The sequence below is a fragment of the Aspergillus pseudoviridinutans genome (genome assembly GCF_018340605.1).
Source record: "Aspergillus pseudoviridinutans IFM 55266 DNA, scaffold_1, whole genome shotgun sequence".
Lineage (NCBI taxonomy): Eukaryota > Fungi > Ascomycota > Eurotiomycetes > Eurotiales > Aspergillaceae > Aspergillus > Aspergillus pseudoviridinutans.
Window position 1 is genome coordinate 2,001,979 of NW_025091281.1, and position 22,443 is coordinate 2,024,421.

Genomic DNA, 22,443 nt, shown 5'->3' on the forward strand with positions numbered 1-22,443 from the left:
CAAATATTTCTCTCTCTACCGAACCTCCAATGTGAGACAGTCGTCATTTGGTATTTGACTAAATGGGGCGGTGTCCCTTAGCCAGGGGTCCTCATCTTGGGATGGTGGATCAGCAGAAAGGCCAAGCATGCCGGAGCCTTGGGAAATTGGAACAATTTGATTTAGTCTCATCCCTCGCGAAGGATAGGTGATTGCCATTGGAGCGTTCGTAGTTCCTTCGTAGTTTGAACCGAGGACCACAAATCAGCCTACTGAAAGGGCTGAAAAAGCATGAGGATGACGATGGCGGAGCTTGACAGATCATCCGGCCATTCCGCCAGACTAGGCTGGAAACGGCAAAAAAGAAGCATCATCTCTGCATTAGCACCCTCTCGCAGATGAGTCGGGGTTCCGTTTTTTCTGATGACCTATATTGTTATTCTGCAAAGATTATCATGCTGTCGGCTCATCTCTACGCTGGTCTTAGTGGAAGGTGAGGTTCAGCTTCTGGCAGCCATAATATTCTGAGTTTTCTCAGCTACAGCCGTGAGACAGCGTCTGCTTGCCAGCCTTGGAAGAAGTTTCAGCACGCATAAATTACTGTGGTTTATCCAAGGTAGTTTTATGCAATGAACCATAGGAAAACTCGGTGAACGCGGTGCAACAGTGCAACAATCTTGCTGCCTGCGGGATCGTTTGTAGGTGTTGAAAAAAAAGAAAAGGATCACATATTCTCAAAACAGGGCTATTCTGGTTTCCACTGTCGGGGCTCGGACTGGTCCGATCTTTTAAATCTGAGATGGTGAAGTTCACACTCGGGTCATGGAACTGTCCCCTTCTGCCAAGCTTCGAACTACTTGCGCCACGATCGTGGGCAATGGACTTGAAGATGGGGTCCTGTTTTTCATTAACTTCTGTTGCTGAGATCTCAAGAGGCCCTCCCCTATCGTTCAATCACATGCCGATGTCATGTTCTTTTGAGACTTGGAACGGGCGAATGAGAGATGAACACGACTGATTGTCAACTTACTGTCGGCAATCCTATATTCTCTGATTGTCCATGTTGTCTTTCATGCCAACGACAGAAGGCTTTTAAGATTGAGATAGTCATTGACCCTATTAGAAGAAATTGAACGGATGTCTAGGTAGAGCAGAGTTTCCTAATATGTTTCCTCGTTACCATCAAAAAGAGGATATGCTTGGACATTCCGATAACCACTGCCTCTGATAAGGTACCTAATGAGAAAGTCATCCACTCCCCACGACTATCATTAGTGTCCTTTTGTCGAGGACTCAACCCACGTTCTATGCAGTCTATCCCCAATCAATTGGAAAACAAGTGGGATACTATCAATCCATTTATTAACAACCGATTTTGTCCTTGAATATACCGTCTAGTCTGGACATGGCACCTATATTCCAATTTGAACACTGTATCTATTGTAGGAGCTGTCCTTGAATATACTGGCAAATTTACTGGCATCTATCCTCACTCTGATCTGCACAGAATCGGATATTATTGCATCTGTCTGCGACCTGCCGACAATATATTGTTCGTTCTATCCTTGGGCTTGAAAACTTAGCATTTAGTCCTCTTCGCATTGTTACTGAATCTAGCGTCATATCTGCATTGACTACGGTATTTAGATCTATCCTCCTTGTTTGTCCCAAATATAGGTACCATTGCAGTTGGCACCAAATCCTACAGGTGGCCTTGAGTCTCTTGAATCTCGCTGCTGAATTAGCAGCTGCATCTGTGTAAGACTGAAGTTTATCGCCTAGAAACAACCTATATCGGCATTTGTCATTCAATCTCGCCAAAGCGAGTCCTCGTATATCAATCTCGAATCTGCCCTTGGAACTACGCTTGCATTATTCTATGCCATGTCTGGATTTGACTTAATTTTTTTCAAGCTGTTGCAAAATTACTTCTGAATCTACAGTTCAATTATGCTAAATTTTGGTTATGTCGATGTATTGCTCAGTTCACGGGCAATACGGTGGTAGGAAATGTTTGGCTTCCTTTCATTTAGATCATTCACCCGCCGGGTATTGTACGGCAGACTATCTTCCAGCTTCAGTATTGCAGTTCGATAAAGAGTTGGCAGAGTATACCTGACGCATGAGCAGCCAGAAGCTTTTACGGATACCCGAGACTAGGTGGTTGGCGCAGCACAGGAAAAGCGATGAGTGGCTGTCTGGTATCAATGCTTATTTATCCTTAATTTTATGCTTTTCACCACTTTTCTACTACCAGTGTATATGCGTGTGGGGAATGGAATTCGTTTATTAGGCTTAGGCTTATGCAAATCCCTGCCTGATGACAGCCTATTTGGGACTGAAATAGGACATCCGTCCCTCCAATTGAAAAGAGGTTGAGACAGAAGAGATAACAAAGACCTCAAAGCCCCCAGTTGTATAGCTTTAATTTTCCATACTATGGTTGACCCGAGGAACGCCTCCCGGGTAACCTGAAAGGGTAAGTAGCTTAAGTGGATTCGCCCACTTCTCCACAATACCTTATCGAGGTTGTTTCTTCCCTGGAACGAGACATGGCTAAGACCTCTAAAGGACACCAGGTCAGATTGCGTCCTCCATATTACTGTCAGAAATTGGGATGATCTTTGTAGATGTTCCATGCTGTAGACCTGAGTATGTAGTAAATGATTATGGACGGCCTAACTCGTGATAGGAAGTATGCTCTTGAAAAAGACAAAGTTAAGCGTATATAGTCTGGACAGTAGTGACGACATGGATTTAGGCTCAAAGCACTGAAAGCGATGACCGGATGTAGAACTAGATAGAAGAGTAGATGAAATGAATCATTCTAGCATAAATTCAAGATAGGTTCGAAGTAGTGATGGCAGATAAACAACAAAGAATTGACCAATAACGAACCCACAGCATAGGAGGTCCAGGACCGTGCAAACAGGAATCATCTCCCGCCACCTCTCCTTCACACTTGGACATAATCAGACATGATCACGCTCTCTTCCCCTGCATACTAGCATCATATAGTACTGTTTCGATGAATCGCCTAAATCGATTAATAACATCCCAAGGACGATCGCCCAAGACGCGTGACCATCATCAGACCCAGTGTAGTCTCTCCGTAGAATCTTCTGCTGCATTGATTCTCCTTTCCAGAACTGCCCAGTCCATGGCCGCGTGACCCCAAGCGCAGAAGCTGTCCCATCCCTAGCGTTGTCGACCCAAATATTCTTAGAAAACACGGCGTTTCTTCCCCGGCATCTTAAGTCATCTGGACCCGTCGGGCTTTCTCCCGCCCGGATTACTCAATTAGGTAATCCGGGTCTTCAAATGGTGCCACGGCCGAGGGGTCTCCCAACTACTCTGTTGTGGTCATTTAGCCTGTAAAAGCGAAACCAGGTTGTCAAGTTCGGGGAGGATGAGTATTGTATCATCGCCTCATCATTATTTTATCATCAGTTGGTTTTTGCCTGGATTATTCTGTTTGGGTTTCCCAATTCCTACTCCTCCGTACGCACCTCAAGATATAGTTGTAATAAACTAGAGAGCTGTCGCGCAGGAAAATCAAAACACACTCAAGCATGCGTACCATGGCTGTACAGGACGTTATCAACCTGTCAGATTAAAATAGAACCTACATTTGCCTACAATAATGTCTAATGTAGTTCGGGCCACGGACATCAAGCGAATGACCAATTGGTGGGGAAGCAATGGCTCCTCTATCCCAGGCATAATTGCATTATTGCCCCCCGCAGGGTCTGGACCAGATCCATCGTTCCTTCAACCAGACTCCCTCGCTACTTTCTTGCTTGACATTCTCTCCAGTAGCCATCATGCTTGCCTCTTTTGGCCACTATCCAAATTCCAATTGCTCACATGAGCTCTTTGGCTTGAGCGAAGGCTTCTAGAGTCGTAGTACTACCCACCTTTTTCTGGATTCGTTCATCCGTAGGTTCACGATCGTGAAGTATTTAAGGGGCTGGATGGCTGCTCGTTAGATCAACCAGGCTTCGATTGTATTCTATCCAGCGTCTATTCTCCTTTCTCTGTGCAGTAATCAAGTCAATTGAACGACTACACTACGACTCAACTTCTCGCACTTCGATTACTGCTCGACTACACATCTACTCTAATCATAATGTCTGTCTCCATCACTGCCGATACTCCTGTCGTTCCTGCGACCAAACAGGCAGACGTCTCTCTGGGCTCCAAGGGTAGAATGCCAGAATTCAGTCTGGCTGGCAAGGTCGTCCTTGTCTCCGGTGCTGCTCGTGGTCTTGGTTTAACCCAGGCCGAAGCACTCTTGGAGGCCGGCGCCAAAGTGTACGGATTGGATCGTCTGGAGGAGCCAGTGAGTAACCCTGATTCTACAACCTTGTTCGTGGCGCATCTTGTCTAACCTTGCTTGATGGTGGTAGTCGCCCGAGTTCTTCGAGATTCAGAAGCGAGGGAAGGACGAACTGGGCACGGAGTTGCACTACCGTCGCATTGATGTGCGCGACACGGAACTGTTGACCAGCACCGTTGAGCAAATCGCCAATGTCGAGGGCCGGATGGACGGCCTGATMGCCGCAGCAGGAATCCAACAGGAAACCCCAGCCCTGGAGTACACGGCCAAGGACGCGAACACCATGTTTGAGGTCAACGTGACGGGTGTGTTCATGACTGCCCAGGCAGTGGCCAAGCAGATGATTCGCTTTGGTAATGGTGGTAGCATCGCACTAATTGCGAGCATGAGTGGCACTGTTGCGAATCGGGTACGCTCCCATCAGTTCCTTTCCAGTGTGGGAAACAGGGGATCCTCGGATTTCTTCCTTTCCCCGCTTTTGACTTATGTCACGCTTGGCCGTCAAAAATCCATTGCATGGCTTCTACTGTTCTCAACCGAACTAAATCAATGCTAACTTGACTAGGGTCTCATTTGTCCCGCGTACAATGCCAGCAAGGCCGCTGTCATCCAGCTTGGTCGCAATCTGGCCATGGAGTGGGGTCAATATGGTATTCGCGTCAACACCATCTCGCCGGGCTACATTGTCACGAAAATGGTCGAAGATTTGTTTATCCAGTTCCCGGAGCGCCGAGAAGAATGGCCCAAGCACAACATGCTGGGCCGTCTGTCTACCCCCAACGAATATCGGGGTGCCGCAGTCTTTCTCTTGAGTGACGCCAGCAGCTTCATGACAGGAAGTGATCTGCGCATCGATGGTGGCCACTGTGCCTGGTAAAGATTTGTGCGATGCTTTACTTTTTGCTTTTATTTCATTTTAAATTTTTTCCCGCACGATCTTTGTTTCTTGAATGCTATTGCATGGCGTTTCGTGTTGGGAAAGCAAGCGTGATCTGATTCAAGTCCAATGTTCTCGTCATGACGTCTGCCATTTGCCATCTCTCCAGACTTTCGCATCGAGGGAGGGGAAAAGATGACTGGGATAATGTATGGTTTACCCTAAATATTCGACGGCTGCAACCAGCTAATGCATGGATCATTCGATCATTGGATTCCTGTGCTGACAACCAACTGTACTCGAATTCCTGGCTGCTGATCATCGTGGCCGACAGGAAATACCAGCAACTAGAAAGTAAAGTTAGATAATAAAGTCTGCCTTCTCCTTTTTGGCCTTCTCTTCCTCTTCCTCCTCCTCCTCCTTCTCCTTCTTCGCCTTGGCGGCCTCCTTGGCGGCCTTCTTCATCGCCTTATCAGGCCGCTTCCTTCGTCTTAGTTTTTTTGCGGGCCCCGCCCTCAGACGGGCCAGCAATACCCAGTGTGGTAATTGCTACACTGGCGGCATTTGTTCCGCTCTATATCCAGATTAGTATTACCCTTCTGCAATTGCGTCTTGGAGAGTTGAATCGGATCAACAGACTTTTCTTGTTAGCGGGGGCAGCGGGAGTCTCGTTGGAGGTCCTATTTGATGTCAATCCAAGGATCCGCTAATGGGGCCAGCTCAATGCTAAGTATGTGCTCACATTGTGATGGGTCTTGTTCAAAAATGCTAAGATTTTTGGGACGGCGCCCGCCGAGGAGGCAGGGGGTGCGGAAGAAGAGGGTTGGTTCATGTTCACCACACCCACAGAAAAAAAAGGACCATTGCCTGCGGCTGGCAGGTGTGGGGGCGGAGTGCGGCAGTGGCCGAGATGAATAATACGTAAAATATTAAATGATATAGGCTCAGTTCTTTTCGGCCTCCTCCTTCTTCGCCTTCTTGCCCCGACAGCGGCGCTTCTTGGTGGGCGGGTTGGTGGGCGGGAGGACGGCACCCGCTGAGGAGGTAGTCGGGGGCGGACAGAAGGAATTGACGACCCCGCCGTAAACATTGTAGACCACCATTACTGGTGGCGATGCCGCCGATGCCGCCGATGTGGCCGGGGCGGGAGGAGGTTGGAGGGCCGTGGCCAGCTGGCGGCGTGCCGGGGGGCAGTCGCCGAGATGGCGACGCCCATAGGTGTCACACTGGGCGCATTTCTTCCGTTCTATATCCACATTAGCATTGCCACTCTTCAGATGTTTCTCATGAAGGTTGAATCAATATACTGACTTTTGGAAGCGGGGCCAGCGGGCGGGAGACAGGATTCGCCAGCAGATACTATGGCTCACTTGGAGCTCATCAGTGTCATTCTGCTTGTTCAGCACCTCCTCATCCGTCTTCGTCTTTCCCTCTTCCTTCTTTTTTGTCTATTAGGCCTTTTCCGTCTTCTTGGCTTTTTGGCAGGCGGTAAGGCGCCCGCCGAGGAGGCGGAGGGAGCGGGAACGGAGATGGGGATGTTGACCGGGATCCAGAGGTGGTGATTCTCATACCACCGTTCCAAACCACCTCAGGGACTTGCTTGCTGTCTGGTGGGAGACGGGCGGAAGGGTGGCAGTCGCTGAGATGGCGATGCCCGCACTGCCCACAGAGGGGCCAGCAATCCCCAGCGCGGAAGGGCACATCGCTTCCGCTCTATATCCGTATTAGTATTTATCCTTCTTCAAATGCCTCTCATTTAGCGTGAATCAACAGACTTCTTTTGTTAGCAGGGGCGGCGAGGAGTCCCGTTTGAGTTTGTCCTATACTGATGTCAATTCGAAGATTTCCTTTTGKGGCCAGCTCAATGCTATGTACTCACATTGTGATGTAGCAGTTTGAAAATCTGTAAGATTTTTGACGTCCAGCAGGAAAAATACGTGAGCTCTACGGAGTACGGCGCTCTTTGATTACTTACGCCTATGTCCTAGGAAAGGGCAACGGCTACCACACTTGCTACAATGCTCTACTCTACAATTGGAAGGTGATAACCAACGTTCGGGAGGAACAGCTCATAAACAACACTATCTTACCTTACATGTGAGGACAGCTCCAGCAATGGCAAGAGCCATCATCTGAAGCTACATTGAGACCTTGTCCACGTCATGGAGGAAATAGCTCGAGGACTACGTACGCTATTGGTAACGCCAAAAGGATGACTTGTACAAGACAAACCCAACAATCTTCTTCTAGGTCTTACTGCACATAGTCATTTGCTACCTCGAAGACTGAGGTCCTGTTGAGACTGGGAGTTGATCACAGTTACGTGTTCAGCGGTCGACTGTGACCGACGGAGTACATTGCTTAAAAGTAGGGCTGGAAGCCAATCGAGTACAAAATGGACATGGAAGGCTACACCATGCATTGTAGGCCGAGCTCAGAGGAATATGCTTTGAACCCCAGAGTCGATTCAAGGACCCGAACCGTATCACGGGAGCGAGTTGGTTTTGTCCGTGCTTCTTGTCTACAGGAATTAAGATGACGATTCGTACTTGCAACTATGAGATGTATCTATAGTGGACTACAACGAAGCAATTTTTGAATAACTGGGTCAATTGATGAAAAATACTATATACATGAGTAATATGTATATTGTTAATTTATATAAGCTCACTCAGAGCTAGGCTTTTCGCCCTCTTGCGCCGGCTCGACGTCCTTCTCCTTCTCTTCTTCCTTCTTCTCTTCCACCTTCTTCTTGGCCTTGTTTGGCCGCTTCCTTCTTTTCTGTTTTTTGGCAGGCGGGGGTGCAGATGTTGGCTGGGCGGATATGGTGATGGCATGGCCATCACTGTTGCAGGTGTAGTTGGCAACCACCGTTGGTGGCTGGTGGGCTGCTGGCTGGCGGCGAGCGGGCTGGCGGCGGGTGGCAGTGCGGCATGGTTTCTCACCTGGGTGCCGGCGCCCGCAAGTCCCACACAGGGGCCAGCAGTCCCCTGTGTGGGACTTGCCACAGATGTGGCAAAGCCTGCGTTCTATATCCAAGTATTACTATTGCCACTCTTCAAATGATTCTGCATGAAAGTTGAATCAATGTACTGACTATTGGTGGCGGGGGCAGGCTGGTCCGCGGTGGGAGCGGGAGCGGAGGCCGCGGCAGTGGTGTCGTTTGTCCTATACTAAATGTTAGAGATACATTGATTCAGTCCAACGATTTACTATTGGTATGTACTCACATTGTGAGGAAGAACGGGGAAAAAAAGTGTCTCTTGAGCTTTTTGATGTACAACAGGAAGACAACATGGGGCCTACGACGCTTTTTATTACTTACGATTATGGACACTAGGAAAGGGCTACGGCCAGCACACTTGCTACAGTGATGCTCTACTGCTCTACTCTACGAGTGGGAAGGCGATAGCTGATCTTCAGCAGGAAACACCTAAACCTTAATCAGCTCATAGTCGATACTACCTCGCATGAGGAGGACAGCTCTGGGAAAATGGGAAGAGCCATTGACTGAAGCTACATCGAGACCTCGTCCACATCATTAAGCATATGGGGCGACTGCGCTCTGCACTATTCAATCTGACAGTAGTTCAACTTCTCTTACCTACTTAGCAAGACAGGCCCATTCAGGGCCTATTTTGATTGAGTAGTATGGAGAGCAAGTCGCTGCAACAGATTCAGCATCTACTTAGGCACAGCTCGTAACTTTACCAGCAGGACTGACATCCGCCCAAATCGTATCATCAGGTCTCGATGATGACATCGAGTATGGCTCACCACCAACGAGGTTATGAAGCCCAGCGCCCGCCAGGAACAAGAGAAGACGAGCAAGGCCCGATAAGGCCATGAAAAAGGGCCAAGAAGCCAATTAAGAAGGAGGAGAAGCCGACAGGGACGAGCTCGAATACTCCATTTATCTTATGTATCATAGATGCAGATCTTCGTCTTGTTGGGAGACTAGCGACGGAGAAAGATGTCTGTTAAATTATACGTTATTATTATATCACTATGACTACGAATATGTGATCCTAAGGCCAAGGAGTACATCGTCCGGACCCCTTAGTCCAGCTAAATTGGATTTTGATATTGTTGAAATGAGCCATAAGATGTTTGAATACCACTGCTACCTTATTGGATGATAATCAAGACAAGGTAGCCTAGTGGTCTGATTTTGACGCTACTTGATGATGCGTTGTGGATATGCTTCAGCTTATGGCGGAGCTCTTGCGTTTATTCATATCGTCTCAATCATATACATACCCGTAGACAAGAGGCCGGACTTAATCGTTCTTGTAACTCTCGGTCTTGATTGTAGCGGACCGAGGGGCTCAACCATCCAGCTCAGCTATCTCTTCAGATTGTCAGTTTTCCGCGTGAGATGCACTGTGAAACATTGAGTCTGGTACGGCGGGCTGAGCAGGAGTGCCTGGATCGGGTCTGATGAGCCGTTAATGTTGAAGCAGAGGCGCAATATTCCGACGGCACTGCTGCTAGGCGGGAGCTAAGTGCCGTTCAGACTTCGGAAGTAGAAAATAGTGACTGCTTCCAGCCGTTGACCTTGGGCCTAGTTAGTGAGATGATTTCACAGAATAACTATATCAACGTAAGGTCATCCTAGAATAGTGCTGGGATCAGGTTGGTTATCCTATCACTCCCTGAGGGGGCGAGCGGGATGTGACAGCGCCTGCAGAGCATCACCATTAAAATTAACCACATTTGGATTCAAGCTTGTCTCTTCCTTCTTCGCCATCTTCGCCTTCTTTTGGCCTTATCCGGCCTCGTTCTTGGTTGTTTTTGGCGGGCGGGGGGATGGCGCCTGAGAGGAGCAGCGGGAGCGGAATAATTGGCGGGAGGGGCCCAGCCTCTCAGTAAGGATAAGCAAAGGGTTTGTTTATACTATATTTTTATTGAGGGCACTCAAACCACTGAGGTAAAAAGGTGTCAAGACAGCCATTTCTAGCTAGTAAAATGATATTCAACAGCATTCCCCACAGAAGGGCCAGCAATCGCGAGCTCTCCTTGTTGCCTTGTTGGGTCTCTTCCTGCGTCTGCGTTTTGGCTTGTCGCGCACCTGGATCGCAACCGTCAGTGTCTCGACCACTGCCGCGGGAATCTGGATAACAACCGTGGCGCTGCCGCCGCTGTAGTGCCAAATATGAGCTCCCCGACAGAAATCGCCAGGGCGGGTGTTGTAGTGCTCCCGAAGACGGGTCGAGAGGTAATAGTAGTAGTAGCGTGTCCCACCCCGGTCGACAGAGGTCGTAACGGACAACGATAGGCCGGGTGACGGGTCTGATGGGAGGCAATGTGGACACAGGCGGACATCTGATGTTATTAGTTTGCTTATCTGCATGCATGGATAGGAAGTAAAACATTCAGCGTACCGTCTCGTGGCTGGAGGGTGCTTTCATTGGCAGTGGAGGTGGATGGTTGACCCGCCTTCTTTGAGGTGTTATTGTCGGACATCTTGTACAGCGAACAATGACTCAAAGCGGAAGATTTGAGTGATAATATCTCAACCAACAACTTAGCTGTTTTGCAAAAGATGTAGGCAGCATGGAAAGGGAGCTTGGGGATGGAGATAGAGCAGATGCTGCGTCACTCCACATTCAATATGCATAGTGGCAGTCCAGTTTAGGGTCAGATCAAAGAAACCGGCGTACCACCTGTCATTGGAATCCCAATTTTCCGCCGCGGTTCTTAAGCACGACATGCACCAATAGGTACCCCACAACAGTGTGGCTGGGGCTTAGCCTGGGGTGAGCGTTGTTATTCTGCTGAACTCTATATACTCACGTAGGTAAAATTCAAAAAGGCACCTAAAGGTGGCTGTTTTGAGAAACACATGTTACTGTTACAAATGCTGGTGTGGACGAAAAGTAAGTAGTAGAAAGATTGAGTGAAGATGGGGAAACTGCGAGAGCTACGGAAGCTTCCATCATTCACTCAAGCACAGGCAGTTGCACATACATGTAACAAACAGGCAACAATGCTCTCCGTTTCAGGTATACTTGCTTACCTTATGAAACAACGCTCTTCTACCTGTATCCTAAGGAAATAAATGACGACATTTGAGCAACACAGATTGGAGTAACCCATTTGGCTAAGTATAGAGAGCGGTCGCTGCAATACATTGGGATCTACATCCATGCAACCGTAGTTTCAAGTCTATAATTCCCCGGAATCTCGGAACTCTAGAGTCGATGATTTCAAAAGTGGTAAAATTGAGAGCAGCGGATCATAACACATATGCCTGAGTTGACATCATTTTGACTCATGTATACGTGGAAGTATATATTCATGAGCTCCCCAGAGTCCCCGTTTATATCTCACGTTCACACTTCAACTCCTTCCTCTGTTAAAAGCTGTTACTCATGGTCCCCTGAGCCATGACTCGTGACACGAGTAAAGAGGCCATGAAGGCCAAACAGTCCGCCATTATCAACCACCTTCAGCAGCTCCGGCAAGCCCTCAGCTCCGTCAGAACTCCCAACTTTGAGATTGATGAGCTCTCTGAGATGGGTTTGAAAGCCGTCAGGGTTGAATTAGCACCAGATAAGGAGGTTTTAGACTTTAATCCATGTTTTTTCCTGCCCCAGCCTACATCCATGTTGGAGTATCCCATTACGGAGGGCGGGATACCTGATCTCGAGACGAAGCGCACCGACGAAACATATCCATGGAAGGCGGAGCTTTCACGTCTCACTTGGCACATTGTCTCCCAGGTGGTTTGCAAACGCTCTGGGATTTATACCGACGGGCGAGAATGTTTGGGAGCACTCTCACCACTGGGGTACCCGTGGGAGATCTTTCCAAGGGTGGAGGGCCGTGTTTCTATCGACGCAGGGGACAGGATCGGGAATGGGCACTGGTACACATCGTCAGCCTACCTCGACAACTCCGTCTTCGAAGACGAATCTGCTGCAATGCCCCACGCAATGATCATACTCTGCGTTCACTATCGTGCGAACGACACGAGCCTCACCCATGCTGAAGTCTGTGGGCTTCTCCATTATATGTATCACTGGTATGATCTGGAATTTGAACAATATGCGACGGGTCCCGTGAGTATACGCCTTCTTTACTGATTCTGGGCTCTTCTAACTGTGCGGACAGATATTGGCCATATCGTATATGTGTCCCAAACATGCGAGGATTATTCAGGCTCATTACGATGGGGAGAAGGTGATGTTGCAGTACTCCCCTCTTATGAGTTTCGAAAATAAAGAAACAGCCCCGGCGTCACTGTTTGTGCGTTACCTAGCTAGCTTGCCCATTGGGCTTACCTCAAATACCCTCTGTATCAGGTAAGGTAGAATGGAAGCGAGGTCTTTGGGGCTTATCTTTACTCCTGCTTCATTGAACTATCGAATTGCTCCTACCCATGTTTCTTGACAGTCTGATTTTCCTTTCTTCCTGCTTTGCCCTAGGATTCCCGGAATGGAAGGTCTCTATTCGGTAAACATGTATGTAACTACGCACCTTCCTTGAGTTAGGAGTTTCCTGGAGACTCGTGTGATGCAGAGCTTTTCATAGCTGTTGAATGTCGCTGGTCTTGATTCTCTCCTCCATGCACTTGCAATTCTAGCAGCACACGATACGTTTCTACAATAKACTCCAAGTACGTTTCTTTTCGAGAAAACATTGAGATTCGCTTTCCTAGAAACGATCATGCCTGAATTCAAGTCCATCCCCGCAAGCCGTTATGGCTGGAGCTTTTTAGCCCACGATTTCAAAATAGAAGATCAGAAGAATAAAGTGACAGTCAACACAATCGAAGCCATGCAGTCAGGTTCCTCCGTCACACCCGAGCAGTTCCTCACATTCCGCGTCTATTGGCCGCCAAGGAAGGAACTGAAGCGTCTCACTGGTCGAGGTGCACCAAATCCAGCGATCACGAAAGAGAATCTCGAGGATATGGAGAAGATCTTCAAAAAGAATAGACAGTTCAACATGTTCTTCGAAGCTTACCTGAAGTCAATCAAAGACAATGGTGCTCCGTTGACTAAGCTGGGAGTATTCCAGGGCGCCAGAAAATGTCAAATTGAAGTCCAGAACAAGGTCCCAGAAGGTGGAGCGCCAGGGGAAATGTCGACCAGCGTTAGGATGAGCCCAACACCCGGCCGAGGAACATCATCGGATGCATCTACCACAAGCCACACAGGGACAACTCGATTAACACCAGCGGCTGAGCAGGTGTGGCAGACATGGGAGAAAACACGCGACGAGCAATATGTCAATCAGGCACTGATGGCATTTCTCGACGCGGTAGCCCTGAATATCCCCAATAACAAGTGTACGTGGGGCATACGACGTCTCGCATTCAAGGTCGAGTTCAAAAAAGCTACCATGGAGTCCCGCACAGACGGCTATCTATACGGACCCCAAGGGGGCGACGAAGCATTTGCAATAGTAGAAACCAAGGCTCATCCCCGGAAAAGATGGGGCAAAGGCCTCGAAATCTACATGCAAGAATCCGCCGAGATGGTCGCTTGGATACGCAGGGATGCGCGCGCAGGACGCAAAGTGCCCCTTGACAACCAGTAAGTTTTGACTTCCATTTGGCATTGTGAACCGGATACTGATACTCTGTGTCATTAAGACGCCTCCTAGTCTCGCAAGATAGACATGAAATCTATCTTACCTGGGCATCATATGATGCATCCTATGTCGACTACCTCGAAGACAAGGAGACAACCGACGATCCTTTTCTGGTAATGCAAGAGATCGGCCCCTTCGACATTCGAGAACACAACCACATGAGGAAACTTGCGCTATATATCGGATGTTTCTGTCTTCAGATCACCGACCTTATTGAAAAAAGCCCACAAACGTAAGTCAACCATTTGCCCCCAGCACGAGAGTCATCAGTGCGAAAGCAACCTGCATGCATGCCATTCAAAAGCAGTAGATCTAAACCGTCGAACTCGTTCTGCGAGGGACGTGGGGAGGAACCTGCCATCCAAAAGCAGTAGATCTAAACCGCCGAACTCGTTCTGCGAGGGACGTGGGGAGGAACCTGCCCTCCAGTGACGAGCTCACACCTCATCGTGGTGCTGGAGTCTAGTAACCTGTGCCCTCAAAAGTACAGGCGAAGCTAAGATGAGCTCTTTTCTCTCGTTACAGCTTATCCTTGATGTCTTTTATATATGTGGTCCTATTACAGAATTAGTAAGGGTGGTTCTGTCACTTTGGTAATAGAAGTCGGAAATGCTCCCCTTTACTTGCTGCTGCCCTTTCGGATATGTATGATGGAGTCTACGGACGCGATATAGCAGATGCTGTCTGAAATTGTCCCCAGAATAACTGTCAGCCTGAAGATGGTCCTGCGAATTGCAGCTGACTAGTACCCACACACGTTTCCCCTGTAATCCAACATTGGTCTTCCTGGTACGCTAAGATTGTTTAGTAGGGATTCCTTTTTCGTGCTAGGATCACACGTCTTGTTCTGCTCTGGAGTTCGTGGTTGACGCGGAGACCGGAAACATGTCCATAGGGAGTATGTACTAATTTGACCGTCCTCATCGTGTGTTGAGATGCTCAGGATCCAGGTTTAGCACCACTTCCTTGGCCGAGAGCGCTTCTTAATCAAGCAATTCGGATGGGTGTTCTGTGTAAGCCTTTGGGAAGATTGTTAAACCGCGGTAGAACCACAGATAAGGCATGCTTCTGAGTGCAAGCTAAGTCGTTGATCTTCGCTTCCTCTTCTGCACATAGTGGCAGGAAGATGAGTGACCTGACAGTCAAGCTGCAGACGGTCCAGCATTTGCAGGGCGCTGGTTGCCATATTGTTCCACTCACAAGATCTTTGGTTGATTTGAGCCTACACGATAGAGTGTATTGGCGAGTCGGCGAGCCTTTTCCCTTTCGAAGTTCGAGATGGTTTCGAGATTTCTTTTGCTCTTCGACATTTCCAAGGCTATGACAGACTATCGACCAGCAAAGACGGTGCTGTACGAAGTGCAATCCATTGCACTCCTCCGCCAGGCTCTGAGCACCGGCTAAAAGAGTCATTCCTGTACAGGCGCAACTTCGCCTGTCCCTTTTTACAAATGCTCTTCAGACGCAGATGGGTCCACGGTAACAGAACCGACTGTTGGTCGAGTGGACATTCTAAAAGCATCAATTTGAATCATAAGCAGACACGATGCTTCATGAGGAGCTTAATTTGAGGAACACCGCGTTGTATAAAGTGAGACTAGGAGGTTAGAAGTTAGGACGAGAGGAAGGAGGATTCTAATAATGACAGTGATGAGTCAAGGATTAACTGCGCTGGTGAACGAGAGAGAATATTCAATAAGCAGCTATATCCAGCACATAGCAGTACTTAGCCAAGATACGTTATGATTTTTTCTTCATCGAGAGGCTCAGGTAGTTAGCGGACTCGTCACCCAATGAAACCAAGGTCGCATGGCGGCCAGACTTGTTGATAGCAAGTTGGAAAAGTGGTACCTTCGTAACCACCATCCACTATTTATCCATCATCCAGAATATCATCCAGAATAATCAGTCTGTATCAGTTTGGCTATCACAAAGTCACTGCTATCTCATAATATGTTGCCCTTTCATACAGCTCTTACATCAAGTCCTGCTAGCATGGTAGCAACTTGTCTTTCTAGAATGGACTTGTCTCCTCGATAAATACGCACTCCTATGCTTCAATCGTCTACTTTGTGGGGTGTTTCTTTCTTTGCTAATTCTACTATCTCATCAGAATGACAAAGTGACTTGATTTCGTCATATTAGAAGCCCAGATTACCAACGCTATTCTGGGATGCTGCTGGGGCCAGTCCTGGGTGTTACTCTGAGCCTGATTGTCAGCCATACAGCAGACGGTGTGAGAGCCTTTCCCGAGCAAGTCAAAGACAGGTTCCTTCAAAACTAGTGAGCTGTAAAGAGTTGAGCATAAAATTGTCAGACAACAAAGAAAGATAGCCCTATGAAGGAAAATCGCATACAGGTGAGTGCTGGTGGAAAAAAAACCCAACCCACATCATGTTGCTAATGAACCCTGCGTCAGTGTCTCGCACGATTTGTCTCAACTTCACATCAGTACCCTTGGAAACCATTACTCTTCTGAGACCGCAGCATCTCCTCCGTCCCACGCTCTATCTCCATGAATCACATATATGTGCACTTTGGTCGACATAATCCGCTAGACGCCAAATGGCGTTTCTTGAAAGAATCTTCTTTGGGTGCCTTTTCAGCCGCAAAAATCATGTGAGTACAGAGCACTGATTTGATCCTCGAGGGTATATCGTCGATCCCGTAGCTGGATATGAGTTGATGTATACTAACTTTGGTATAGGCTTCTACGGACAAACGATTTCTCTCCCTAGCCATCGCCTCCGCCCCTGCCATTCAACAAAAGAAGTTTATCTACTCAACCTTTATGAGAGGCATCTGAAGAGTGGGGACACTTCCACTGAATTTATAGCGACCAGAATGTGGCGAGCGCGGAAAATCCCCTACAGGCAAGTACTGGCCCTTTTACCTGCCGTGCGGCTCACCTGCAACGGAAGTATGTTTATTTGATCCATGCATAAGCACTTCAGTACTGATACTCCGTCATAGAATAGAACAAATGCGGCGAATACGAGAAATCCCTCATAACGGAAGTGCTGGCCCTTGCGCGAATGCCGGCATCCTGTCAGCAAGTGACACGCCCCTCGGCCTGACAACGGTCGATGGTGTCATCAATAACCACTATCATATTCATTGGTCATATTACMAACAACCCCCGTCTCAACCCGTCCTACTCTGCGAGCACTGAAAAAGAAGAAAGTAGGGACAAGAAACAATGCACGAGGAGGAGACCGAGAAGGAAGCGACGGACTCTAAGCACTGGTATCATGTTTTATGTATAATCTATTCATGGATCAAGATCTCTATTTCGGTTCTACGGAGAAGATGTACGAGGTCCGAGATATCAGCTATAACAGCACTTTACGGGGACATTGGATTAGAACACGATGATGCTCTACGGAGTATGACGGTAACCAAATTGAAAATCGGACCCATTTCAGGTGCGGAGGCCTAAAGTATAACTGCTCACTAAGGGATTAAAACATAAATTACCGAAATCCTTTTTTAAGAAATCGATTACCATGGCATTGAATACAATCAGCCGCTATAAGGTCCTGGAGGTTTCATATCCCCCAGTTTGACCATTTTCAGAAATAACCCACGCCAGGATATTGACCAAAAAGAAGCATCTCTCATTCCTCATCCAGACTTGGTCTCCGCAGAAGTATGTCTAAACTGACTCTTCTTGTTGGCGACTGGGCAGGGCTAGCAGGACGGGTCCAGGGTTACGAGACTCACTCGCCAGAGGCGGCCATACCAGTGTTAGCCAATTGATTCAATCCAAATATCACCATCTGGGCCAGCTCAACGCTGTGTACTCGCATTGTATTGGGCCAAAAAGGCACCTAAAGAAGATCGTTTCTGCTATCTTGGTTTTCCACTATTGGGATCGAAGGAGGAGCGAGAATGGCGAGGAATTTGCCGCTTGGATGCTCATGCAGAACATGGTCGAGGGAGTCTGTGGCTATTAGTCACTGAACACATTGCAGCTCGGATGAATGGTGTACTTACTTGCTGCCCCTGACATAGAGGTGCGTGCAGTAATCCAGGAGTGGTTGATAGTCTTCGTAGGCGAACAGTCAAACGGAAGTATTGCCGGTTCTACTAGCAGGGCGGCCGTGTTCGGGAATGTGGTTGTTGACCTTGATGCCGAACAGGGCTGCTGCTGGCCTCGGCCTCCTTCTCTTTCTTCTTCTTCTTCTCCTCCTCTTTTTTTTGGCCATTGCGGCCTTTTTATTGCCCTTATCAGGGCGCTTCCGCCGACGCGGCCTGTTGGCGGGCTTGGTGAGCTTGGCGCGCGGGGGGGCCAGCGTCCGCCGAGGAGGAGCGAGGAGTGGGGGCGTTCACGGTGATGTGAACACCACCGTTCCAGACAACCGCGGGGCCTTCTTGGCTGGCGGTGGTGTTAGCGGGCGTGGCGGGCGGCCGGCATTGCCCTGTGTGGGAATTCACACAGCTGGGGCGCTTCCGCTCTATATCCAAGTATTAGTATTGCCAGTCTTCAATGCTTCTCATAAAGTTTGAATCGATACTGACTGAAGCGTAGGCAGCAGGAGGAGACAGGTGTGGTGCCAGTTATAAGGAGGGCAGTCGCCGAGATGGCGACGCCGCCCGCAGGAGTCACATAGGGGCCAGCAATCCCCCGTGAGGAATAATACATACAAGGCTCAGTTCTGCCCGTCTACCTTGCCCTTCTTGGGCTTCTTTCCACGACCACGGCGCTTCTTAGTGGTTGGCGGGTTGGTGGGCGGGGCGGCGCCCGCCGAGGAAGAGTAATTGACCACCCCGCCGTTGTATACGTTTATGACAACCGCCGAAGCTGGCTGCGCAGGAGGAGGCGGGCGGGCGTTGGCGGGGCCGCGGGAGGCGGTTGCTGGGGCCGGGGTGGGGGGCAGTCGCCTAAATGGCGACGCCCGCAGGCGTCACAAAGGGGCCAGCAATCCCCTTTGTGGAATTTTCCACACTCGCCGCATCTTCGCCGCTCTATATCTATATTAGCATTGCCACTAGATGCTTCTCATGAAGGTTGAATTGATATACTGACTCTTGGAAACGGGGGCAGGGGGCAGTCGCCAAGATGGCGACGCCCGCAGGCGTCATAAAGGGGATTGCTGGCCCCTTCATAGAAATTTCCACATTCTCCGCATCTTCGCCGCTCTATATCTATATTAGCATTGCCACTAGGTGCTTCTCATGAAGGTTGAATCAATATACTGACTCGGGGGCCGGCATAGCAGGAGCAGCAGCAGCAGGAGGAGGAGGAGGCGAAGGAGAACCAGGAGGAGGGGTGGCCGAAGCCACAGCAGGTTCTTCAATCCGTGGCCTATACAGTGTTAGACATGCATTCATCCAATCAAAAGGTCATTATTGGGGCCAGCTCAACGTATGTACTCACATTTTTATGATGAAGTTGTTCAAAAATTCTAAGATTTTTGAAGGATGCCCAAGTTGCTGTTTAATTTCTAGAGAGAACGGGAGAAGGGGAGGTTGGCTATAAGAGAGAAATACAGGTCTTAACAAGGAATGGAAAGATGAAAGAAGATGTGAGAGCTGCCGGGGGGGGGGTTGGAAGGGGAAACTGCCAGAGCTACGGAGGCTTCCATCATTCACTCAACCACAGGAAGGTGCGCATTCACATAACAAACAGGCAACCATGCTCATTTCAGGAATACTCGCCTGCCTTGGGAAACAACGCCCCTGTATTCCAAGAAAAGTAAATGACGACCATTTGAGCAACATGGATAGAGGCAATTCAATGAGTAAGCTTCGAAGACTCCGCGATTCCATTCTATCTGATACAAAGAGTAAATAAAACAATTGCTCCAACGATACGGATGTAGACTAGGTAGGAAAAAAACATGGCGCTAATTCAACCCTTATGGGTTGAAAACGTAGCTCACGGAGCTCAATATCAAAATGCGAGTTCTGACAGATCCGAGGGCTTGCTAAACTCCTAAATATGGTTGACAATAGTGGACTGTTTGGCCTTCATGGCCTCTTTACTCACGTCGCGAGTCATGGATAGAGTGATATTTGACGAAAGTCAACTTATTCCATAGGAGGTATTAATGACAGCTCTGAATATCAAGTAAGGGAGGGGTCCATAATGTGCACGAGAAAATGTGATATCAGTATATGCGGACATCGATTTTCATTTACGCTTTGCTGAGAGTACTGCCTCACTTCCACGGCTCAACCGCCGGTTAGAGGTGCCTTTGCTATAATCAATCTGTAGTTTTCTCTCTTCCCGGGTATACTAGGGTCCACGACCCATATCAACTAAGATGTCAGATTGCCGAGGATGGTGGGGTTTACCTGCATCCTCGGAGAGGATCCGAGATGTTGTTTTCAAGAATATGGGATATTGGAGGGGAACATGGAGATCCACGGCAAATATTTAAAGAGATGAATTGAACTCAATCCAAGTGCGGGGACAACTAGCACATTGAACTGCTCATACAATCTCCCTCCCAGGCCTACTCCCCCTTGACCCCGACCTTGAGAATATAGAACTCCATGGCGTCAAATCAGATCAACCGCAACAAAGTCTTCCCAGGAGGCATTCACGTTCCCTGTCTAACCTTCTTTCAAAATAACCCGCGACAGGACATTGACTGGGACGTACAAGAGAAGCATCTCTCATTTCTTATACAGTCCGGTCTCCACGGAAGTACGTCCCTCTCAGCTATCCCCAAACCCACGAGGCTACAACCTAACAACTGCAACAGTCGTCCTCGCCGGCTCCAACGGCGAAGCAGTCACACTCTCAACCGCCGAAAAGACCTCACTCGTCCAATTAACCCGCAAGCTCGCAGCCCGCCTCAACCGCCCAGACGTAACCATCACTCTCGGCTGCGGCGGCCAATCCACCCACCATGTCATCGACGAGACCATCGCAGCCCATCAAGCCGGCGCCGATTTCGCCATGGTCCTAGTACCAAGCTACTACCATTTCGCCATGGACTCCGCCGCCATCGTGTCCTTCTTTGAAGAAGTCGCGGACCACAGCCCCATCCCCGTCATGGTGTACAATTACCCGGGTGTAGCGGCGGGGCTGGACGTCGACTCTGACATGCTAGTGAAGCTCAGCGCGCATCCGAATATCTCGGGGGCCAAGTTGACGTGTGGAGGTATTGGGAAGGTTCCCCGTGTGACGGCCAATGCGGCGAGACCGTTCAGCGTGCTCGGCGGGCAGATTGACTGGATGGGGCCAGCGATGGCGGTCGGTGCTCTCGGAGCGATTACGGGGATGGCGAATCTGCACCCAAGGGTGAGTATCCTTCTTCCAGGCCTGTATATCGCGTGCTGACTGTGAACTGGCGGTAGGGGTGTGTGGAGCTGTACGATCTCTACAAGGCTGGCAAGGTCCAGGAAGCAACGGAGCTCCAGTTGAAGGCTGCCACGTCGGAATGGGCCTTTGCAAAGGGAGGAATCAACGGGAGCAAATGGGTCGTCGCCAAATTGCTGGGTTATCCCGATGACAGCGCCGCTTGTCGAAGACCATATCCTCTCTTCGCGGATGCAGCCAAACAAGAATGGATGCTCGAGCTAGCCGGGAAGCTGAAGCCAGTCGAGGAGGCGCTGATCAAACGTGCAACATAGCCAGAATATAATCCTCTTATAGTACATAGGTCCAATCAATCAGTCATACACATCAAGCTATAGTACAAACCCTTCTTCACCCATCATACACAGACTCAAACACATGAACCATCATCAACCAACCTCCCCTACAACTCCCTTCGGCCCCAACCGCCCCAAAGCCCCCTTCTTCAACTTCAACATCCCCTCAATCTCCCCCAGACTCAATCCCTGCCGATCCCGCATCGTCAACGCCTGCCTTATCGTCCACGCATCCACAAACTCCCGACCCGCAAACCCTGGCCGCCCGATGTGCTCCGCCTCCTCCTGCGCAGCCTTAGCAGCCGTCTGCCGCGCAGTGAGCACCAAGAGCGCCGGATTCGCCGCTGTCGGAAAGACGGGCTGGTTTTGGTTGTGTTGTTGGATAGGACCGGGGTTAAACGTGCTTGTACGCGAGAAGGTCGGGTTGGGGACGACTGGGCCGATGGAGCGGAGGTGAGCGGCGAAGTCAGGGTCGCGGCCGTCGAGGTCGATGACTGGATACGTTAGTAGTTAGCTATCTTTCTTCTTCGGCTGCCGGAGGAGGGATTCGTACCCGATGATTTTGTTGTGGAAGCTTGTTCCTTGGGGAGAGATGGAGCTTGCGATTGAGCTTGGCGTGGCTGTGAAAGGTTTGGTTCTCTGGGGGCAGCTTGCGGTGCTGTGCTTGGTTGTGGTGCGGCCCTGGAGGCTGTGGAGGGCTGTTTGGGGTATTGGCGTCGGGAGACGGCGCTGGCGGCTGACCGCGCGGGTTTGGATGCGGAGGAGCCCATTTTCCCTCCTGGGATATATAGATAGTGACGATCTGATGTTTCTCAAAGTTGTGAAGCTGAGTTGGTAGAGGCGGAGAGCTTGCGGAGATTCTTCAGAAGATCAAAAGACCCGCCGGGCTAGCCCGTCTTGGTCAACATCGTGGCCGCAGAAGTGACGTCAGGCCGTTGATTGTTATGATTATCTCTTTTTTTGTTAATGGCTTGAAGTAGAAGGTACCAAAAGTAATATTTTAGAGACTGAAGTAAGCTATGGTATAGTGTTGTGTTTT

The 22,443-nt window shown here is 49.2% G+C and overlaps 10 protein-coding genes across 10 annotated transcripts; 4 read left to right on the forward strand and 6 right to left on the reverse strand.

The window, feature by feature from the left end:
* Positions 1–4,108: 4,108 nt before the first annotated feature.
* Positions 4,109–5,195, forward strand: Asppvi_000711 (putative short chain dehydrogenase; the record flags this gene model as incomplete). The annotated part of the gene is made up of 3 exons (XM_043297017.1): positions 4,109–4,321; positions 4,389–4,727; positions 4,884–5,195. The coding sequence occupies 3 exons, from the start codon at positions 4,109–4,111 to the stop codon at positions 5,193–5,195; spliced, it is 864 nt and encodes a 287-aa protein (XP_043152952.1).
* Positions 5,196–5,555: 360 nt separating this feature from the next.
* On the reverse strand, positions 5,556–6,027 carry Asppvi_000712 (uncharacterized protein; the record flags this gene model as incomplete). The annotated part of the gene is made up of 2 exons (XM_043297018.1): positions 5,556–5,744; positions 5,938–6,027. The coding sequence occupies 2 exons, from the start codon at positions 6,025–6,027 to the stop codon at positions 5,556–5,558; spliced, it is 279 nt and encodes a 92-aa protein (XP_043152953.1).
* Positions 6,028–6,139: 112 nt separating this feature from the next.
* Positions 6,140–7,324, reverse strand: Asppvi_000713 (uncharacterized protein; the record flags this gene model as incomplete). Its single annotated transcript, XM_043297019.1, has 3 exons — positions 6,140–6,441; positions 6,767–6,908; positions 7,286–7,324. The coding sequence occupies 3 exons, from the start codon at positions 7,322–7,324 to the stop codon at positions 6,140–6,142; spliced, it is 483 nt and encodes a 160-aa protein (XP_043152954.1).
* A 538-nt stretch (positions 7,325–7,862) lies between these two features.
* Asppvi_000714 (uncharacterized protein) lies at positions 7,863–9,042 on the reverse strand (the record flags this gene model as incomplete). Its single annotated transcript, XM_043297020.1, has 4 exons — positions 7,863–8,224; positions 8,293–8,363; positions 8,804–8,828; positions 8,907–9,042. The coding sequence occupies 4 exons, from the start codon at positions 9,040–9,042 to the stop codon at positions 7,863–7,865; spliced, it is 594 nt and encodes a 197-aa protein (XP_043152955.1).
* An 859-nt stretch (positions 9,043–9,901) lies between these two features.
* Positions 9,902–10,661, reverse strand: Asppvi_000715 (uncharacterized protein; the record flags this gene model as incomplete). Its single annotated transcript, XM_043297021.1, has 3 exons — positions 9,902–10,057; positions 10,267–10,520; positions 10,580–10,661. 3 exons carry the CDS (start codon positions 10,659–10,661, stop codon positions 9,902–9,904), a joined length of 492 nt encoding a protein of 163 aa, XP_043152956.1.
* A 923-nt stretch (positions 10,662–11,584) lies between these two features.
* Asppvi_000716 (uncharacterized protein) lies at positions 11,585–12,283 on the forward strand (the record flags this gene model as incomplete). Its single annotated transcript, XM_043297022.1, has 1 exon — positions 11,585–12,283. One exon carries the CDS (start codon positions 11,585–11,587, stop codon positions 12,281–12,283), a length of 699 nt encoding a protein of 232 aa, XP_043152957.1.
* Positions 12,284–12,866: 583 nt separating this feature from the next.
* On the forward strand, positions 12,867–14,032 carry Asppvi_000717 (uncharacterized protein; the record flags this gene model as incomplete). Its single annotated transcript, XM_043297023.1, has 2 exons — positions 12,867–13,738; positions 13,798–14,032. 2 exons carry the CDS (start codon positions 12,867–12,869, stop codon positions 14,030–14,032), a joined length of 1,107 nt encoding a protein of 368 aa, XP_043152958.1.
* Positions 14,033–18,026: 3,994 nt separating this feature from the next.
* Asppvi_000718 (uncharacterized protein) lies at positions 18,027–18,441 on the reverse strand (the record flags this gene model as incomplete). Its single annotated transcript, XM_043297024.1, has 2 exons — positions 18,027–18,253; positions 18,318–18,441. 2 exons carry the CDS (start codon positions 18,439–18,441, stop codon positions 18,027–18,029), a joined length of 351 nt encoding a protein of 116 aa, XP_043152959.1.
* A 1,856-nt stretch (positions 18,442–20,297) lies between these two features.
* Asppvi_000719 (dihydrodipicolinate synthase family protein) lies at positions 20,298–21,383 on the forward strand (the record flags this gene model as incomplete). Its single annotated transcript, XM_043297025.1, has 3 exons — positions 20,298–20,451; positions 20,510–21,051; positions 21,108–21,383. The coding sequence occupies 3 exons, from the start codon at positions 20,298–20,300 to the stop codon at positions 21,381–21,383; spliced, it is 972 nt and encodes a 323-aa protein (XP_043152960.1).
* Positions 21,384–21,497: 114 nt separating this feature from the next.
* Positions 21,498–22,174, reverse strand: Asppvi_000720 (uncharacterized protein; the record flags this gene model as incomplete). The annotated part of the gene is made up of 2 exons (XM_043297026.1): positions 21,498–21,898; positions 21,958–22,174. 2 exons carry the CDS (start codon positions 22,172–22,174, stop codon positions 21,498–21,500), a joined length of 618 nt encoding a protein of 205 aa, XP_043152961.1.
* Between the last annotated feature and the right edge of the window lie 269 nt (positions 22,175–22,443).